This window comes from Stenella coeruleoalba (assembly GCF_951394435.1).
Source record: "Stenella coeruleoalba genome assembly, chromosome: 4".
In the NCBI taxonomy this organism is placed as follows: domain Eukaryota; kingdom Metazoa; phylum Chordata; class Mammalia; order Artiodactyla; family Delphinidae; genus Stenella; species Stenella coeruleoalba.
Window position 1 is genome coordinate 15,036,373 of NC_137149.1, and position 18,802 is coordinate 15,055,174.

The window sequence follows — 18,802 nt, forward strand, 5'->3', positions numbered from 1 at the left end:
TTCCTCTAAGAGTTTGATAGTTTCTGGCCTTACATTTAGGTCTTTAATCCATTTTGAGCTTATTTTTGTGTATGGTGTTAGCGAGTGATCTAATCTCATACTTTTACATGTACCTGTCCAGTTTTCCCAGCACCACTTATTGAAGAGGCTGTCCTTTCTCCATTGTACATTCCTGCCTCCTTTATCAAAGATAAACCATGCACCATATGTGTGTGGGTTTACTTCTGGGCTTTTTATCCCGTTCCATTGATTTATCTTTCTGTTTTTGTGCCAGTACCATACTGTCTTGATTACTGTAGCTTTGTAGTATAGTCTGAAGTCAGGGCGCCTGATTCCTCCAGCTCCATTTTTCATTCTCAAGATTGCTTTGCCTATTTGGGGTCTTTTGTGTTTCCATACAAATTGTGAAATTTTTTGTTCTAGTTCTCTGAAAAATGCCAGTGGTAGTTTGATAGGGATTGCATTGAATCTGTAGATTTCTTTGGGTATTAGAGTCATTTTCAAAATGTTGATTCTTCCAATCCAAGAACATGGTATATCTCTCCATCTATTTGTATCATCTTTAATTTCTTTCATCAGTGTCTTATAAATTACTACATAGAGGTCTTTTGTCTCCTTAGGTAGGTTTATTCCTAGATATTTTATTCTTTTTGTTGCAGTGGTAAATGGGAGTGTTTTCTTGATTTCATTTTCAGATTTTTCATCATTAGTGTATAGGAATGCCAGAGATTTCTGTGCATTAATTTTGTATCCTGTTACTTTACCAAATTCATTGATTAGCTCTAGTAGTTTTCTGGTAGCATCTTTAGGATTCTCTATGTATAGTATCATGTCATCTGCAGACAGTGACAGCTTTACTTGTTTTCTGATTTGGATTCCTTTTATTTCCTTTGCTTCTTTGATTGCTATGGCTAAAACTTCCAAAACTATGTTGAATAAGAGTGGTGAGAGTGGGCAACCTTGTCTTGTTCCTGATCTTAGTGGAAATGCTTTCAGTTTTTCACCATTGAGGATGAGGTTGGCTGTGGGTTTGTCATATATGGCCTTTATCATGTTGAGGAAAGTTCCCTCTATGCCTACTTTCTGCAGGGCTTTTATCATAAATGGGTGTTGAATTTTGTCGAAAGCTTTTTCTGCATCTATTGAGACGATCATATGGTTTTTCGCCTTTAATTTGTTAATATGGCGTATCACGTTGATTGATTTGCGTATATTGAAGAATCCTTGCACTCCTGGAATACCCCACTTGATCATCATGTATGATCCATTTAATGTGCTGTTGGATTCTGTTTGCTAGTATTTTGTTGAGGATTTTTGCATCTATGTTCATCAGTGGTATTGGCCTGTAGTTTTCTTTCTTTGTGACATCCTTGGCTGGTTTTGGTATCAGGGTGATGGTGGCCTCGTAGAATGACTTTAGGAGTGTTCCTCCCTCTTGTATATTTTGGAAGAGTTTGAGAAGGATAGGTGTTAGCTCTTCTCTAAATGTTTGATAGAATTCGCCTGTGAAGCCATCTGGTCCTGGGCTTTTGTTTGTTGGAAGATTTTTAATCACAGTTTCAATTTCAGTGCTTGTGATTGGTCTGTTCATATTTTTCATTTCTTCCTGATTCAGTCTTGGCAGGTTGTACATTTCTAAGAATTTGTCCATTTCTTCCAGGTTGTCCATTTTATTGGCATAGAGTTGCTTGTAGTAATCTCTTATGATCTTTTGTATTTCTGCAGTGTCAGTTGTTACTTCTACTTTTTCATTTCTAATTGTATTGATTTGAGTCTTCTTCCTTTTTTTCTTGATGAATCTGGCTAATGGTTTATCAATTTTGTTTATCTTCTCAAAGAACCAGCTTTTAGTTTTATTGGTCTTTGCTATCGTTTCCTTCATTTCTTTTTCATGTATATCTGATCTGATCTTCATGATTTCTTTCCTTCTGCTAACTTTGGAGTTTTTTTGTTCTTCTTTTTCTAATTGCTTTAGATGCAGGGTTAGTTTGTTTATTCGAGATATTTCCTGTTTCTTAAGGAAGGATTGTATTGCTATAAACTTCCCTCTTAGAACTGCTTTTGCAGCATCCTATAGATTTTGGGTCGTCGTGTCTTCATTGTCATTTGTTTCTAAGTATTTTTTGATTTCCTCTTTGATTTCTTCAGTGATGACTTCATTATTAAGTAATGTATTGTTTAGCCTCCATGTGTTTGTATTTTTTACAGATCTTTTCCTGTAACTGATATCTAGTTTCATAGCATTGTGGTGGGAAAAGATACTTGATACAGTATCAGTTTTCTTCAATTTATCAAGGCTTGATTTGTGACCCAAGATATGATCTATCCTGGAGAATGTTCCATGAGCACTTGAGAATAATGTGTATTCTGTTGTTTTTGCATGGAATGTCCTATAAATATCAATTAAGTCCATCTTGTTTAATGTATCATTTAAAACTTGTGTTTCCTTATTTATTTTCATTTTGGATGATCTGTGCATTGGTCAAAGTGGGGTGTTAAAGTTCCCTACACTGAATGTGTTACTGTCGATTTCCCCTTTTATGGCTGTTAGTATTTGCCTTATATATTGAAGTGCTCCTATGTTGGGTGCATAAATATTTACAATTGTTATATCTTCTTCTTGGATCAATCCCTTGATCATTATGTAGTGTCCTTCTTTGTCTCCTCTAATAGTCTTTATTTTAAAGTCTATTTTGTTTGATATGAGAATTGCCGCTCCAGCTTTCTTTTGCTTTCCATTGAAATATGGTTTGGTTTCCATGAAATATCTTTTCCCATCCCCTTACTTTCAGTCTGTACGTGTCTCTAGGTCTGAAGTGGGTCTCTTGTAGACAGCAAATATATGGGTCTTGTTTTTGTATCCATTCAGCCAATCTGTGACTTTTGGCGTGAGCATTTAATCCATTTACATTTAAGGTAATTATCGATATGTATGTTCCTATTCCCATTTTCTAAATTGTTTTGGGTTTGTTATTGTAGGTCTTATCCTTCCCTTGTGTTACTTGCCTAGAGAAGTTCCTTTAGCATTTGTTGTAAGGCTGGTTTGGTGGTGCTGAACTCTCTCAGCTTTTGCTTGTCTGTAAAGGTTTTAATTTCTCCATCAAATCTGAATGAGATCCTTGCTGGCTAGAGTAATCTTGGTTGCAGGTTTTTCTCCTTCATCACTTTAAATATGTCCTGCCAGTCCCTTCTGGCTTGCAGAGTTTCTGCTGAAAGATCAGCTGTTAACCTTATGGGGATTCCCTTGTGTGTTATTTGTTGTTTATCCCTTGCTGCTTTTAATATGTTTTCTTTGTATTTAATTTTTGACAGTTTGATTAATATGTGTCTTGGCATATTTCTCCTTGGATTTTTCCTGTATCAGACTCTCTGTGCTTCCTGGACTTGATTAACTATTTCCTTTCCATATTAGGGAAGTTTTCAACTATAATCTCTATAATCTCTTCAAATATTTTCTCAGTCCCTTTCTTTTTCTCTCCTTCTTCTGGAACCCCTATAATTCGAATGTTGGTGCATTTAATGTTGTCCCAGAGGTCTCTGAGACTGTCCTCAGTTCTTTTCATTCTTTTTTCTTTATTCTGCTCTGCAGTAGTTATTTCCACTATTTTATCTTCTAGGTCACTTATCCGTTCTTCTGCCTCAGTTTTTCTGCTATTGATCCCATCTACAGTATTTTTAATTTCATTTATTGTGTTTTTCATCATTGTTTGTTTCATCTTTAGTTATTCTAGGTCCTTGTTAAATGTTTCTTTCATTTTGTCTATTCTATTTCCAAGATTTTGGATCATCTTTACTATCATTATTCTGAATTCTTTTTCAGGTAGACTGCTTATATCTTCTTCATTTGTTCGATCTGGTGGATTTTTATCTTGCTCCTTCATCTGCTGTGTGTTTTTCTGTCTTCTCATTTTGCTTATCTTACTGTGTTTGGGGTCTCCTTTTTGCAGGCTGCAGGTTTGTAGTTCCCGTTGTTTTTTGTGTCTGTCCCCAGTGGCTAAGGTTGGTTCAGTGGGTTGTGTAGGCTTCCTGGTGGAGGGGACTAGTGCCTGTGTTCTGGTGGATGAGGCTGGATCTTGTCTTTCTGGTGGGCAGGTCCATGTCTGGTGGTGTGTTTTGCGGTGTCTGTGGACTTATTATGATTTTAAGCAGCCTCTCTACTAATGGGTGGTGTGTTCCTGTCTTGCTAGTTGTTTGGCATAGGGTGTCCAGCACTGTAGCTTGCTGGTCGTTGAGTGAAGCTGGGTGCTGGTGTTGAGATGGAGATCTCTGGGAGATTTTCACCATTTGATATTATGTGGAGCTGGGAGGTCTCTTGTGGACCAGTGTCCTGAATTTGGCTCTCCCACCTCAGAGGCACAGCACTGACTCCTGGCTGCAGCACCAAGAGCCTTTCATCTACACAGCTCAGAATAAAAGGTAGAAAGAAAGAATTAGTAGTAGTAGAAAGAAAGAAAGAAAGGAGGCAGGGAGGAAGGGAGGAAGGAAGGAAGAAGGGAAGGAAAGAAAAAAAGAAAGAAAGAAGCTAATGTAAAATAAAATAAAGTAAAATAGAATATAATAAAGTTATTAAAAAAATAATTATTAAGAAAAAGAAAAGGGACAGATAGAACCTTAGGACAAATGGTGGAAGCAAATCTATACAGACAAAATCTCACACAGAAGCATACATACACACTCACAAAAAGAGGAAAAGGGGAAAAAATCGTAAATCTTGCTCTCAACGTCCATCTCCTCAATTTGGGATGACTCGTTGTCTATTCATGTATTCCACAGATGCAGGGTACATCAAGTTGATTGTGGAGCTTTAATCCGCTGCTTCTGAGGCTGCTGGGAGAGATTTCCCTTTCTCTTCTTTGTTCTCACAGCTCCCGGGGCTCAGCTTTGGATTTGGCCCCGCCTCTGCATGTAGGTCGCTGGAGGGCGTCTGTTCTTCGCTCAGACAGGACGGGGTTAAAGGAGCCGCTGATTGGGGGGCTCTGGCTCACTCAGGCCGGGGAAGGGAGGGGCATGGAGTGCGGGGCGAGCCTGTGGCGACAGAGGCCGGCATGACGTTGCACCAGCCTGAGGCACACCGTGCATTTCCCGGGGGAGTTGTCCCTGGATCCTGGGACCCTGGCAGTGGCTGGCTGCACAGGCTCCCCGGAAAAGGGGTGTTGATAGTGACCTGTGCTCACACACAGGCTTCTTGGTGGCGGCAGCAGCCTTAGCGTCTCATGCTCGTCTCTGTGGTCCACGCTTTTAGCCGCGGCTCGCGCCCGTCTCTGGAACTCCTTTAAGCAGGGCTCTTAATCCCCTCTACTCGCGCACCAGGACACAAAGAGGGAAGAAGTCTCTTGCCTCTTCAGCAGGTCCAGACTTTTCCCCGGACTTCCTCCCGGCCAGCTGTGCCACACTAGCCCCCTTCAGGCTGTGTTCACGCCAACAACCCCAGTCCTCTTCCTGCAGTCCGACCTCAACTCCCAGCCCCGCCCACCCTGGGGAGTGAGCAGACAAGCCTCTCAGGCTGGTGAGTGCTGGTCGGCACCGATCCTCTGTGCGGGAATCTGTCCACTTTGCCCTCCGCACCCCTTTTGCTGTGCTCTCCTCCACGGCTCCGAAGCTTCCCCCTCCGCCACCCGCAGTCTCCGCCCACGAAGGGGCTTCCTACTGTGTGGAAACCTTTCCTCCTTCACAGCTCCCTCCCACTGGTGCAGGTCCCATCCCTATTCTTTTGTTTCTGTTTATTTTTTCTTTTGCCCTACCCAGGTACATGGGGAATTTCTTGCCTTTTGGGAGGTCTGAGGTCTTCTGCCAGTGTTCAGTAGGTGTTCTGTAGGAGTATGTTCTACGTGTAGATGTATTTCTGGTGTATCTGTGGGGAGGAAAGTGATCTCCGCATCTTACTCTTCCGCCATCTTGAATAAGTAATTTAAATTGTGGTAGTTTTAGAGTAAAAGTCCAAGTAATAAATGGAGAGGAAAGAATGGAAATTGAAATCACTGTATGGCAAGCACCACAGTAATAATTGCTACATCAGTGAATGCTAGAATTAGTTGGAAAAAGTATGGGACACAGGATTATAACATAGTCTCAAAATATACATCTAAAGGATTCTTATTAATTACACAGGAAAAAAACATTTTTTTAAATAATTATTTTTGGAGTAACCTGTAGACACCATCTCAGTCAATCAGTAACAGACACATTGCCACCACCTGTCTCCTGATGTGATGCACTGAAAGGAAAACATCACTTATGTGGAATTCTTATAAAAATACAAAACCTGAATTTAATCATGTGACAGCACACTTACAATGAGGACTTGGCCATAAAATCACTGGCCATTGTCTATTGTCAAGGCCTTGAAACCTAACCAAAGAAAGAAACACTGTAACCGATTACAGAAAACTGAGAGGTGACATCCAAATGCAGTGTGAGATCCTCAGTTGGATCCTTGATCATAAATGTGTATTAGTGGGAGAAGTGGTTTATTAGTGGCTTCTATACATTATTTAATAGCGTAGTATCACTGTTAATTTTCTGATTCTGATACTTTCCTATGGTTGTACAAATGTTACCTTTTGTAGAAGCTTAGCGAAGGGTAAATGGGAATACTTTGTACGATTTTTACAACTTTTTATAAATCTGAAATTGTTTCAAAAAGAAATGTAAAAATTAGAAAAAGCATACATTGCAGCATGTGTAATGATAGCAGAAATTATATATTCAAAATTAGCACATATACATGTGAGAATAATTTGGTCAAGAGGTTGTCAGAGAAAGATTCATTAAGGAGGGTAAAAGTTCATTGGTTTTGGAAAAATATTTTAAAATTCTCTAGATGAGCAAAGGTTTTAATTTGCTAATTTGAACATTCCAGTAGGGAGATATACAACAGCAAATAGCCCTTCTCAATCTTATCCAACTTTTTCTCGTGGAACCCCTCATTGACATAAGTTCCAAGAAATGCACTTTACTAAATGCTAATGCAAGCAGTGGGTAGCCAAGAGAATGTTTTTAGTATGGAATGGGTGTGAAAAGATTAACCTTCATAGAAATGGAGTCCAATCATTTGCTCCAAAACATACATATGCATAATAGGGATCTTAGCTTGTGTCCACACCTTCAGCCCCTTGCTGGGACTCAGGCATACCTGGGTATATTTGGTGAGCTGATAGGACAAGCCCCAAAAGAAGTTCATTTGCACTGGGTTGAGGAAGCTTTTGGAGAAGACTTCATGCTTTGGCCGTATATCTGGCAAACTGATAAAGTGGCAGGAAGTTAGTTTTGAAGAATCTGTCAGCAGAACAATACTAACAGTGACTATGATGACGATGATGACAAACTAACTGTATCAGAATAATTTTCCAGGCACGATGGATTTAAGCTGAACAGAGACTTATGTGCTGAATGGGAAGAATGGCAAGGAATAGATACTTCTTGGCTTGGTTCTATGTTTAGATCCCAGTGAATGAGGAAGTTGAAGTAAAACCTAAAAGACGCTCTTCACTACCCTGAATTAAACAGGGCTGTGCTAACCATGATATCGCACCATTCTCACAGAAACCTGCAGCTTCGGTCCCAAGTCTTTCAGCACTCTCAGATGATGCCGGCAGCAGCCAGAGCTTTTCCCTTGCTCTCCCTGATGAATCATTGGCAAAGATCACCAGCAAAACAGGTAGAAAGGGTTAGATCATGAACACATTTCTCATATACCCCAGAGCAATCCCCACAGTACCTAAAGGTGGTTAACATTGGCATTTTGAGTTCTAGCCACTTTGTGAAACTATTTTGTGGTTTCTGTCTGGTGCTAGGGAAACCAGGAAAGGTCCTGTTCTTCCCATTCCTTCTACAGATCCACAGTGATTGGATATGGTTGTTCTTTGGTGTCATGGCTGACTTGGCCTACCTCACTGAGTTTCAATAAACAGCAACTGACATTATACTTTTAAGTAAAATCTGAGCAAATCAGTAAAGTGACTTGAATGCATTATGATTGCAAATAGGTATAAAACATAACCTCCATAGCTAAAACTTGTTTTTCAATGTGCTCTGTGATATGTCACCATCACATTATTTTTCACGCAAAGAGAAATTAATTACTGCTGTATCTCTAGGTGCACGTGTGGGCACGTGTATGGACTGTAGGAAGGATGCTGGGAACGTAGAGTAGAAAGGTGTGAGGTGACTGCATTTAAGGGTTTGACTTATCATTTTAATTTGTTTAGTTATATATTTTTAGTGTACCACCTTTTGACCTTTCTATGCCACTTAGTGGTAGATTTCTTCTATATTTCCATTATCAAAAACTGTATGTATGTTACTCTAATTTCACAACTAAAGAGATGCACGAATCATAAAAATTTCTTTTCTAGGCCCTTTGGATAGTTGCCTTTTATAACATCCTCATTCTTTCAAGTATATTCCAGACTAGCCTGGATTTTCTTTGTGTTTTTGCTAGTGGTTCTGTGTACAACTATTTAGGATATGGATATATTTTCAATCACATGTCCTGTCTCAGTTTACCTTTTCCTGGACAAATAAAACTTTTTTTGTTGTAGTTGCTTAGCTACAGTACTATATACACTCTCAGATCTAGAGTTTTAATGAATTTTCCTGATATGAATATATTTCATGTGATTCTAATCCAAACAAAACATCCTATTCATTTTGCCACTGAATAGGAAATGATCCCAGCTGAGGAATACTCAGGCTCCTCTATGGTTTGCTAATAGGTTATTATTAACATCTTTTTGGGCAATTAAACTCCCTAGCTGGGAATTCTTCTTCCAAATGTCTAAGTTTTCCTTGCCTTCAACAAGAACAAGGCAGCTGCCCTTGGAGCACAACTCTGGGCCTAGTCAGTTGTCTGTGCACAGTCTTCTCACTGCTAGGGATGTTCCCGTCCAACTCGAGAGTTCGCTGCTGTTACATGAAAAGCTACTCAGGGTAGGAAGAAAACTCCTAAGATGGTTGATACCATCTATTATTCCTGGGACCAATGAGGATTTGGGGAGAATAGTGGAAAGATGAACTGAATGCTGTGATATAATTTCGCTCAAACGTGGGTTGCATGAAAAGATCAATATGGGTAAGGACAGTCTTAAGTTAAAAAATGCTGTCCTCTACACACAACCTCAAAACTTTGTCTTCTATCTTAGCTATTCTAAGCTCTCGGTAAATATTTCTGCTTCCATGTTATATATCTATACTTAGCCTCTTTTTATTTTCCCTGTAAGATAATAATAGTATATGGTAAAATAATGCCATGCTCATGAAAAAGCTTCATAATTCAAAAACAGGCTTACAAATGGGTCATCTTGTTTGGTCTTGAAAGCAACTATGTGAAATACATAGGGATTCTATTATTATTATTCATTTTTAAATCTGGATACCAGAGGATTTAAATGATTTGGTCATGTTCATATAAACACATATTAACAGGTTGAGGTCCAGGTCTAACAACTACGAAAATCAGCACTGTTCCAACCATGCTCTTCTCATACTCTTCCCTCACTGGTTCTTTCTCTCAGCTTCTTTTATTCTGCTATTGTCCTCATTTTGCCATAGTATTTGGTTACTTCGATGCTTGCTGTTTGTATAACTTCTTAATCCCTGTTTTTTGAATTCCTCACTCATAACTTCTTTTACCAAACCTGCATAGAATTATAAAATCATAGGTCTTTAATCTTAGAAGGCACAAACTTTATTCTAAATCCCAAAGAATGATTTTTTCCACAAAATCCTGGATATATGTTCTTCTACTTTTTCTTGAGTATCTCATTCAAATTTTGATCCTAGTTTTGCAACCTGGAGCTAACAAAGTTTTGTTCTTTTAATACTCAAAGACAGATTTCATTTTCTAAAACCTCTATTTTTGTAGGCTTAAATAATCTTAATTTTATTAATTATTCATCCTTGGGTTTCAAATCAGTTAGAGATCTTTTGGATATAAGTGACAAAAAACATGATCCAAACTTAAACTTTATAAAGGAATTTATTTTCTTACACAACCGAAATATCTAGAATTAGGACTATCTACAAGATTGAATTGGTATAGTGTCAAAAACACTCCCATGGAGATTATAGAAGGACAGCATGAAGGAATTCTGGAGTAAGGGAAATGTTCTGTATTATGACTGTGGTGGTGGATACTCAACGCTCTGCATTTGTCAATGGCCATAGGACTATGGTTGGCCAAAAAGTTTGTTTGGTTAATGAATACGTTGTTAAATAAAGTTCTTGGTGAAGATGAAAAATGTGTCTTTTATTTTTACTTAAAACCAAACGAACTTTTTGGCCAGCCCAATATATAAAATACACCATAAAGAGTGTATTTTATTGATGCAAATCTAAAAAAACAATTAGTATGTGGGGATAACCCAAATTGGAATGGAATGTTTATGCCTACTGTATTATGGGAGAAAAACCAACTATCTCCATGTTATCCTCACTAACAGTAGAATAATATAACATAGAACAAGAACTATATATTTTTTTCATATGTAGCAGATGAATTTTCTGGTGTTGTGTATGAAAGAAGGAAGGAGAAATAGAAATGCTATCTTTGAATATTACTATACCATATAATAGTCAAAAATGAGATATTCAATGTAGAAAAAATAATAGAAACTTATTGCTTTGGGTTTACTATGTTCAATATATGGGATTATATTTATATGTGATATGGTAATTACATTTATCTTAATATAGTTCAACAAAAGAAGAAATAATCATTATTTAAACACCTAATTCTATTCCTGACTAGGACTCAATTAGTTGTGTTGAAATCTCAAACCATGTAAATTCCAATATAATATTTTAGGTCATTCAGAAAGTTTTTACAATTGTTAGATCTCAATTTTTTTTTTATTTAGAAGAGAGTAAACTAAGTGATTTCTCCAGGTTCTTACTTCTTGATTATTTGATTATACCCCTTCACTCAATTTATTCAGTTTCCCTGTTAGTATTTTTAAGTGCTTTTCTTCCTGTCAAGGAAAATAAAATGTGAGACAAAGAGTAGTATTTATTGGCAACAAGAGTATAGAATTCTATTCATGAAAACCATAAGCAGTCTTTGTGAAAAATACTACTACATTGTACTCAGGTCAAAATGAAAGCTTTTAGTTAATTATATTAATTCATTTTTTAAGAAGTCATTTTATATCTAGGTCTTTGCAGCAGAATGCTGTTATCAAAAGCATAGCTTACTTAAATACTTATTAAAAAAAAACAGCATTTATTAGCTAAAATACTTACTAGCTCTTAAGAAGATTTAGGGATCAAAGCTGTATTTATTTTTAATTCATCTAGTAAGCCATGCAAATCTTTAAGACACTATGTTTGTAATCACACTTCAAACGATGTCAGCCAGTGCACTGGATTTCGTGATGGCTAGGATACTTTAAAATCATTGAAGATATAATTTCTTTTCTTTCCATTAAGTCAAATTCTTCTTTAACACAAAAGTAAGAGTTAGACAAGCATCCAAAAGGCCCATTTGACTTGATTTTGTTTTTCTCATCTTTATTTTTTGCTTCATTTACATTCTCCTTTCTCATGCCTTTGAATGTAAAAATAAGTTGCCTTTTGAACGTTCTGGTATAGTTTAGCATTTATGTTTTAAGTAACTTTTTCCATATGCTTGTTTTTGCCTCCATGGGCTCTCTTTGTCTCAACTTTCTTCAATCCCTACTCCTAAATTAAGGGGAAACAAATTCTTTAGTTTTCCTTGTTGTGTTTGGCTATGATGTGTAAAATCAGTCATTCCCAGCTCTCTCCTGTAAGTTTATAATTTTAATTAGCTTCCTTATAAAATTTCCCTCCTGACTCCATTTCCCAGTTAAAATAAGTTTCAACTTCCTTGACTCCCAAGAAGTGGGATGTGCAGGAAGACAGTGATTAAAGGATTAAAAAGAAACCTCTAGAAATCCTATTTCTTCTTTGAAGAAAATTAGGTCAAGTTTTGCCATGTTTTCTGCTTGGCTTCAGAGTTCATGGCTGGCCATCAATATTTGATGATTTAAAGTGGCTTTTGGCTCTCTCTTTTAAAAACAAGATTAGTTATGTTTGTCATATGAACTCCTACATTTGTGGTAGCACACCCTAGAATTAAGGTTATTACTCTTTTTTCCATTACTGATGTTGTCTTTACTCAGAACCTTTTCAAGGATATTCCTTCTTGAATTGGAAGTTTTAATGCTTGGTCTTAGAGTTTGACCAATTACTATTCATCTGAGCTCATTCAAATCTTCAGAGACAGAGTCAAAACAGATAATGGAGCATGGTGGACACAAGTGTGTTAATCCCCCTAAAATAAAAATAAATTGGGTAGTATCTATGCAGTCAACAGAATGGGATGTAACTGAAAGATATAGTCATTCCAATTTTCCAAAGCCTTTCACCAATGTCCTATTAGAAGCAGAATTTAGGAAAAAGATGTGATCAGACTGTTGGATAATACATTGAGAATGAGACTTACCTATTCTATTTTTCATTTTTCTTCTGTCCTGGAAATAAATTCAAAGTCAATGTAAATTACATGATTTGGGTATGCATTTTATTTGAATGTAGAATGATTAATTAAAACTCTTCTCATTTATTTTTCTGACATCACTTCTGTTCTCCATGCTCTCTAGAAGATCATAGATTGTGGCTTAGAGATTTTACATCCAGTATCCTCAATGTCTTTGGACAATGAGTGGTATTCTGGAGCCAGCTTATTCTGGATGAGAGCTGATTGTTAAATATTCAGGAATTTGTGAACAGCTGTTAAACATAACTACTATTAAAAACATAAATATATAAATATATAATAAACCATATTCATTGTTCATTCATTGTTTCCTAATTATTATACTATATATTCCTGAGCTTATTTACATCTATTGTGTCTGCCGTGTGGGAATACTGCTTTATGGTATGCTACTGTTCATCTGTTCCTAACTCTATATTCAGTGATGTCATGTTGGTGGTTTGAAATTGGTCATGATGGGAGTATTTACACTGTGTGAATGGAAAATGCTGCTAATCAGACCTTCTTCCCACACCTTTTACTCCAGAGAGTTAAAATTTTGCCAGCCTACCACTGGACATAGCGTACTTAAGAAAAGAACCTAGAACTAATTAAGATTCTTAAAATTGCATTATCCAAGTATCCTAATTTATCTTGGCCTTTGATTGTCATATTTATATGATTATTCTAGCTTTTGCAGGAGGAAAATATAGAAGTTAAACAGATATTGAATAAGATTGTGTTTCTCCAGCCTCTATCACCATTGTAAAAACTGCCTTCAAATTCACCTAGATTAGAGAATCAACTGATACAGTACTAAAAGCAATAAAATAGTTCAAGAAATTTAATACATGACCAAAATGACATTTCAACTCACTAGGAAAAGGCTAGAAGATAATCATTTTAGGGTAATTGGTATTGATTTGGAAAAACATAAAATTAGTTTCCAAACCCTCAAAAATTGTGAAGAGTCTGTAGTTTCCCCCTGCTTATAAGCTAACATATTGGTCTGCTATAGTTTCATTGATGCTGGCAGAAGAAATGAGCCTCTGGGGCCAGAGATGAAGTACAATTTTATTACTCACTACATTCACAGTGGCCAGAGTGTTATAATTTTTGTGTCAGTTCCCCAGTGCTCATATCCTGCAGATTTTCACAAAGAGGGCCAGAGGCTACTTGCCACAAAATGATTTGCATTACAGAGAGGGATTCTTTTCTTAGGGAACTAATATAGTGGTCAGTAAGTATGCTTGTCCTGTGCTCTGGAAAGAAGCATTGTCCTCGTATGCCAAGACTGTTCACGGTACCAACAGCCTTGAAGATAGACTGGAACATAGGACAGTTACTGCCTTGTTTACATGACATGCAGAAATGAGAGACCTGTGGAGCATTGTCTACCGACACCTACCCCAGGTCATTCATACATGCAGAAAATAAACACCAGGTGAATTAAAGATAAAAATGTAAACATAAATAAACAAGGTAATGGGTAAGTGATATTATACACGTTTTTGAAGAAAATAAAGCAGAAATGTTTTAGACCTTGTGGTAAGGGAGTTCTTCTTCAAGTGACAAGTTTTCTTCTTAAAGAAAGAAAATACTGATAAATGTAATTATAAAATCATTTTTTAACTTCAGAACAAAGTAAATGACAAATGACAGACTTGGAGAAATTATGTACACTCTTAATACTGACAACATTATGGTATTGCTGGAAATATGGTATGGCAATGCCTTAAAAACTCTCAAAGATTACTATCCAGAATATATACAGATTTCCTCTCAAGCAATCAAAAAAACAAAACAACAACAAAAAGTTTAAGGTAATATAAGCAAACGGTATGATCAGGTTATTTACATAAGAAATAAAAAATACCAATAACAAATTTGAAGAGTCCTCAATCTCACTGGAAATTAAATTCATGTTTTATCTTTTTAATCTTTCAGTTTGCTTAATAAGTAAACAAACAGACAAGTAACAAGTGTTTCTGAATGCAGAGGGACATAAGCATTCCTGTACGGTGTTGGTAGGGGTATCATTTATTACAGTCATTTTAGAGGGTAACTTGGCATTATCTGTTCAAATTTATTATTCACATACCTCAAGACTCAGTAATGTTTTTCATGTTTACTCTGCAGAAACACTTGCTATATTCCCAAGGAGCCATGTATAACAAAGGTATTAAAATATTGTTTGTCATATTGCAACATAAGAATAACCAAGATAGACAATAAAAAATTGCTAAACTGTGGTACTATTAACAGTTAAGTATCCTCAAGCCATTTTATGTACTGAAAATTATAAACTGCAAGCTGATTTCTACAACATGGTATCACTTATGTAAGTAGAGGGAAGGAAAGGAGAAGGAGGGAGGGGGAAGGGGGAGACAGAGAGAGAGAAAACACATTCACACATATATGTATAAAATGACCTAGAAGTGTATGTAGTAAATTCATAATTATAGTTTGAAGTTGATAGTCATCTTTACCTGTGTTGTTAGTTTTAAATTTATTTTATATTTTATGTGTTATCTGAGTAATGAATGTGAGTAAAATATTTAATCAGAAAACATTTTCTGGCAATATTATATTTTTATCACATAAAGAGATAAAACATCCATATATTCCCATATTTTACTTTATGAATTCAACTGGTCCAGCCTGTTGAGTTTTTACCTATGTATTCACCCTTGGACTCTCTACTCACTTCAAGATACAGATCATGGAGAAACTAATTTACACTACAGGCATATATGGTCCTATTCTTTCTTTTATTTAACAACAACAAAAAAGGGAGAATGATAACGGAATTGAGGAAAGGCATCAATATCATATCTTAAGTGACTGCTCATAGATTGAAACATCAGTATTTACCTCTACATAGTAAAATAGCACAATGAGAATAAAATATATGTTGACCAAAAAAAAATAATTTTGTATTGAAAAGGTAGAGGGATTTAATGATATTATGGTCAGTCTTCCTTGATTTGTCAGCACATTTGGTTTTCATCATCCAATTTTGGTTCTTTCATGTAATATGATTATTTCATTACCGTCAGGATAACAATTAGCAGTTTGAACTGACCAACAAGCTATTTTTGCTTTGGAAACAGCTGGATGGCATTGTTTAATTTATTTGCTGAAGAAGTTACTCTTGTACTTTCCTGTAGGTGATAATTGCTTTAAAGGTAATAACTACATTAGATACAGTAATGGTTTTGATGGTTAGAGAATATAGAACCAGAAACAGATGTCTTATATTATTAGATGATCAAAACATTTATCTAGAGCAATGATGGACCTTGCAAGAGTAGATTTTATATTTTATTCTGTTAATGATGCTTTGTTTGATTATGAGGTAAAACAAATGCAAAGTCTCTCAGAAGCTAGAAAAAAATGGTTCATTTAGCTTATATTATTCCTGATGAAGACCTAACAGAGCTGACATGTGAAACTCAGTTTTCACTCTTCTTTCTAATATGAACACATACACACTTCAAACAAATGGAAAAATATAGAGAATAATATAATGAGTATCCATGCATCTTTATCTAGGCTGGTGACATCTGAATAGTGTACACTATTTGCTTTTTTTTCCAAGATTATTTTTAAGGAAAGATCAATTATTTTTATAGTTGAAATTACATGTGTGCCGTTCCCTTTCTAAAATTTATTCTGTCCAGAAGCAAACACAATTTGGATTTAGTATTTATCTTCCTACATATGTTTCATACTTTTTGTGCATATGTATGTTTCAGAAGGAGTATCTATGTTATTTTGCAAGTTTTATAATTTCCCATTATTTATATCACATTCCATGTATCTTTTAAAACTTTCCTTATTTCTTTCAATTCAACATTGTTTTTGAGACTTAGCCAAGATAAAAAGTGGAGTTCTTTTAGCCTCAGATCTTCTTTGGTCTCTAAAATAGTCATTACAAATAAAGTGAAAGACTTTTATATTCCCATCCTCTGAGAACCAGTCTTTCTGTTCCTCCTGGAGATGAACACTATTATAAATGTTATGACCAGTCAAAACTACTTGCACTTTTACTACATATATATGTACCTAGAAATAATGTTATATTGTTTTATGTGTTTGCATGTTGTAATTATGTACATTTTGCCTTTTTATCATAATGAAATTTTATTTTTAATTGTGACAGTATTTCTTGGGAATAAAGTCTGTTTTTACTTGTGTGTATATAGCCACTCCAGACTTCTTCCCTTTATTGTTTGCATAGTTTATCTTTTTCTAGCCTTTTACTTTCAACTCATTTGTGGCTTCATGTTGAAAGGCACATAGCATATAGTTGGAGCTTACTTTTTAAATTTAGTCTGATAATCTGCTCTTTATTTGGAGAACTTAGTCCATTTATATTTAATATAATTGCTGATATGGTTGGGTATAGATTTCTCATTTTATAATTTTTTCTCTATTCTGTCTAATTTTTAATTCCTTTGATCCCTTCCTATCTTAACTTGTATTGATTAAATATTTTTTAATATTCTACTTTATTTTAGCTATAACTCTTTATATTATATTTAAGTATTTTCTCTAAAAATTATAAAACACATCTATAATTTATCACAGTTCCAATTAATCTTTATAATAGTTGAGGAAGGTCATTGAGAGGACATGACTGCTGTTTTACCTGGGCAATAGAAACACTCTCACCTCCTTCCCTGTCCTTGGAATGTATGCTTTGTTTGCCTTCCCCATGTGAGAAGTTGCCCAAGAACACAGCCTTCAGACAGTAATGTGGTGTTGAGACCATCTGAACGGTATATGTGACTGAACCCAGTTAAGGCCTCTGTATAAACTTTTAAAATTCTGGCAGGCAGGTGTAGAGGTCTACTCATTTTGTGGCTGCCCACGACAAGCCTCATATGTAAGTTCCCTTGCTTATTAAACCTGCAACATACCATCTGGAGTAGTCTGCCTCTTTTTTCAGTCTACCTCAGCCCTCTGCACATGGAGACCAGTTTCAGATTACACCCAGGAAACTCTGAGGAGGTTGCCCTATGAGCAATAATGGACTACTTTATGTAAAGTATGAGACACGTGTAACAGTTTAGTTTCATCTAAAATCCTCTCTTATCCTTTGTGATGTGTTGTCATATGTATTAGGTTTATCTGTATTAAAAATTCAGTAGTAAAGCAATATAATTTTGCTTCAAAGAGTCATTTTTCTTTTCAAGAAATTAAGAAGAGAGAAGGAAAAATATATATCTCATATTTGTCCATAAAATTGTCATTTTTATTGTTTTATGCTTTCTTGTAGATTTGAGTTTCTATCGGTATGGAGTTATATCTCTTCCTTCCTTCAGCAAATGACAATGTTGAATAGAAATGGTGAGTGCAGACAACTTTTTATTTCTAATTTAAACATATGGCTTCTCATGTTCCTTATTTTAAATAATATTATTGTAGGTTAATCATGCTTATTATTTTCTATATTTACTAAGAGTTATTATCATGAATGTTTAATTTTATTGAAGCATTAACTATATTTAATGGGATAGTCATGTTTACCTTCTTTAATCTGACAATATAGTGAAGGTCATACCTAGAATTTCTAACTAAAGCCAATCTTTGTATTCCTAGGATAGAGACAACTTTTAAATGATTATTTCTTAAAAATAGTATGAAATTTGAATTATTTTGGATTTTTATATTTATATTAATGAGTGATATGAATTTTTAATTTTCTGTTTTTAGTACAGTCCTTTCTCTGGTTTCTTATTACTAAGTACATTCTTTAGTAGCTCTGTGAGTAACAGTATGTTAATGGAAAGTTGTCTCAATTTTTGTTTCCCTGAAAGTACCTTAATTTTATTCTCATCTTGATTGATATTTTTCTGGGCCTATATTAATTATCAAAAATTATTTTTTCAGCACTTTGAATGTATTATTGCATTTTTTCTGGCTTCCAGTTTTTTTGTGAAACCAATCAGAGTAATTTTATTTCTCATAATTCTTTAGTAATTTGTCTTTTCACTTTAGTTGCTTTTAACTTCTCCTTTCTCTTGAGGTTCTATAATTTTTGTTACTATACATTTAGGTTTAAATTCTTTTTCACTTATTACATCCAGTTATTGTTGCACTATGAAATATGAGTTTAAGCAGTCCTTTAAATGTGTTAATGTCTCAACCATGATTTTTTAAATTTTGCCTCTGTGAATTCTGTATAGTCTTTCATTTTGGAAATCCTATTATTCAAAAATTTTTTGAATAGAATGATTTCCTCATTCTATCCTTGATGCTCTTTAACCCCTCTTTCTTATTTTCTATTTCTTTGTCTCCGTG

The 18,802-nt window shown here is 35.4% G+C and overlaps 1 protein-coding gene across 7 annotated transcripts in view; it reads left to right on the forward strand.

Annotated features, from left to right (window-relative positions):
• Nucleotides 1–18,802, forward strand: part of LOC307185613 (uncharacterized protein) — a 913,805-nt gene that overhangs the window by 574,596 nt on the left and 320,407 nt on the right. For 5 of the 7 annotated variants that reach the window (XR_013828107.1, XR_013828109.1, XR_013828111.1 and 2 more), the window contains one exon: nt 17,778–18,182. Coding sequence is in view for 2 of the 7 variants with exons in the window: in XM_079919918.1 (XP_079776044.1) it covers nt 17,778–17,931 (154 nt within the window). In the remaining 5 variants the exon portion in view is untranslated. Of the gene's footprint in view, nt 1–17,777; nt 18,183–18,802 lie in introns of those variants that run through there. The other 2 variants (XR_013828108.1, XM_079919919.1) reach the window with 1 other exon arrangement.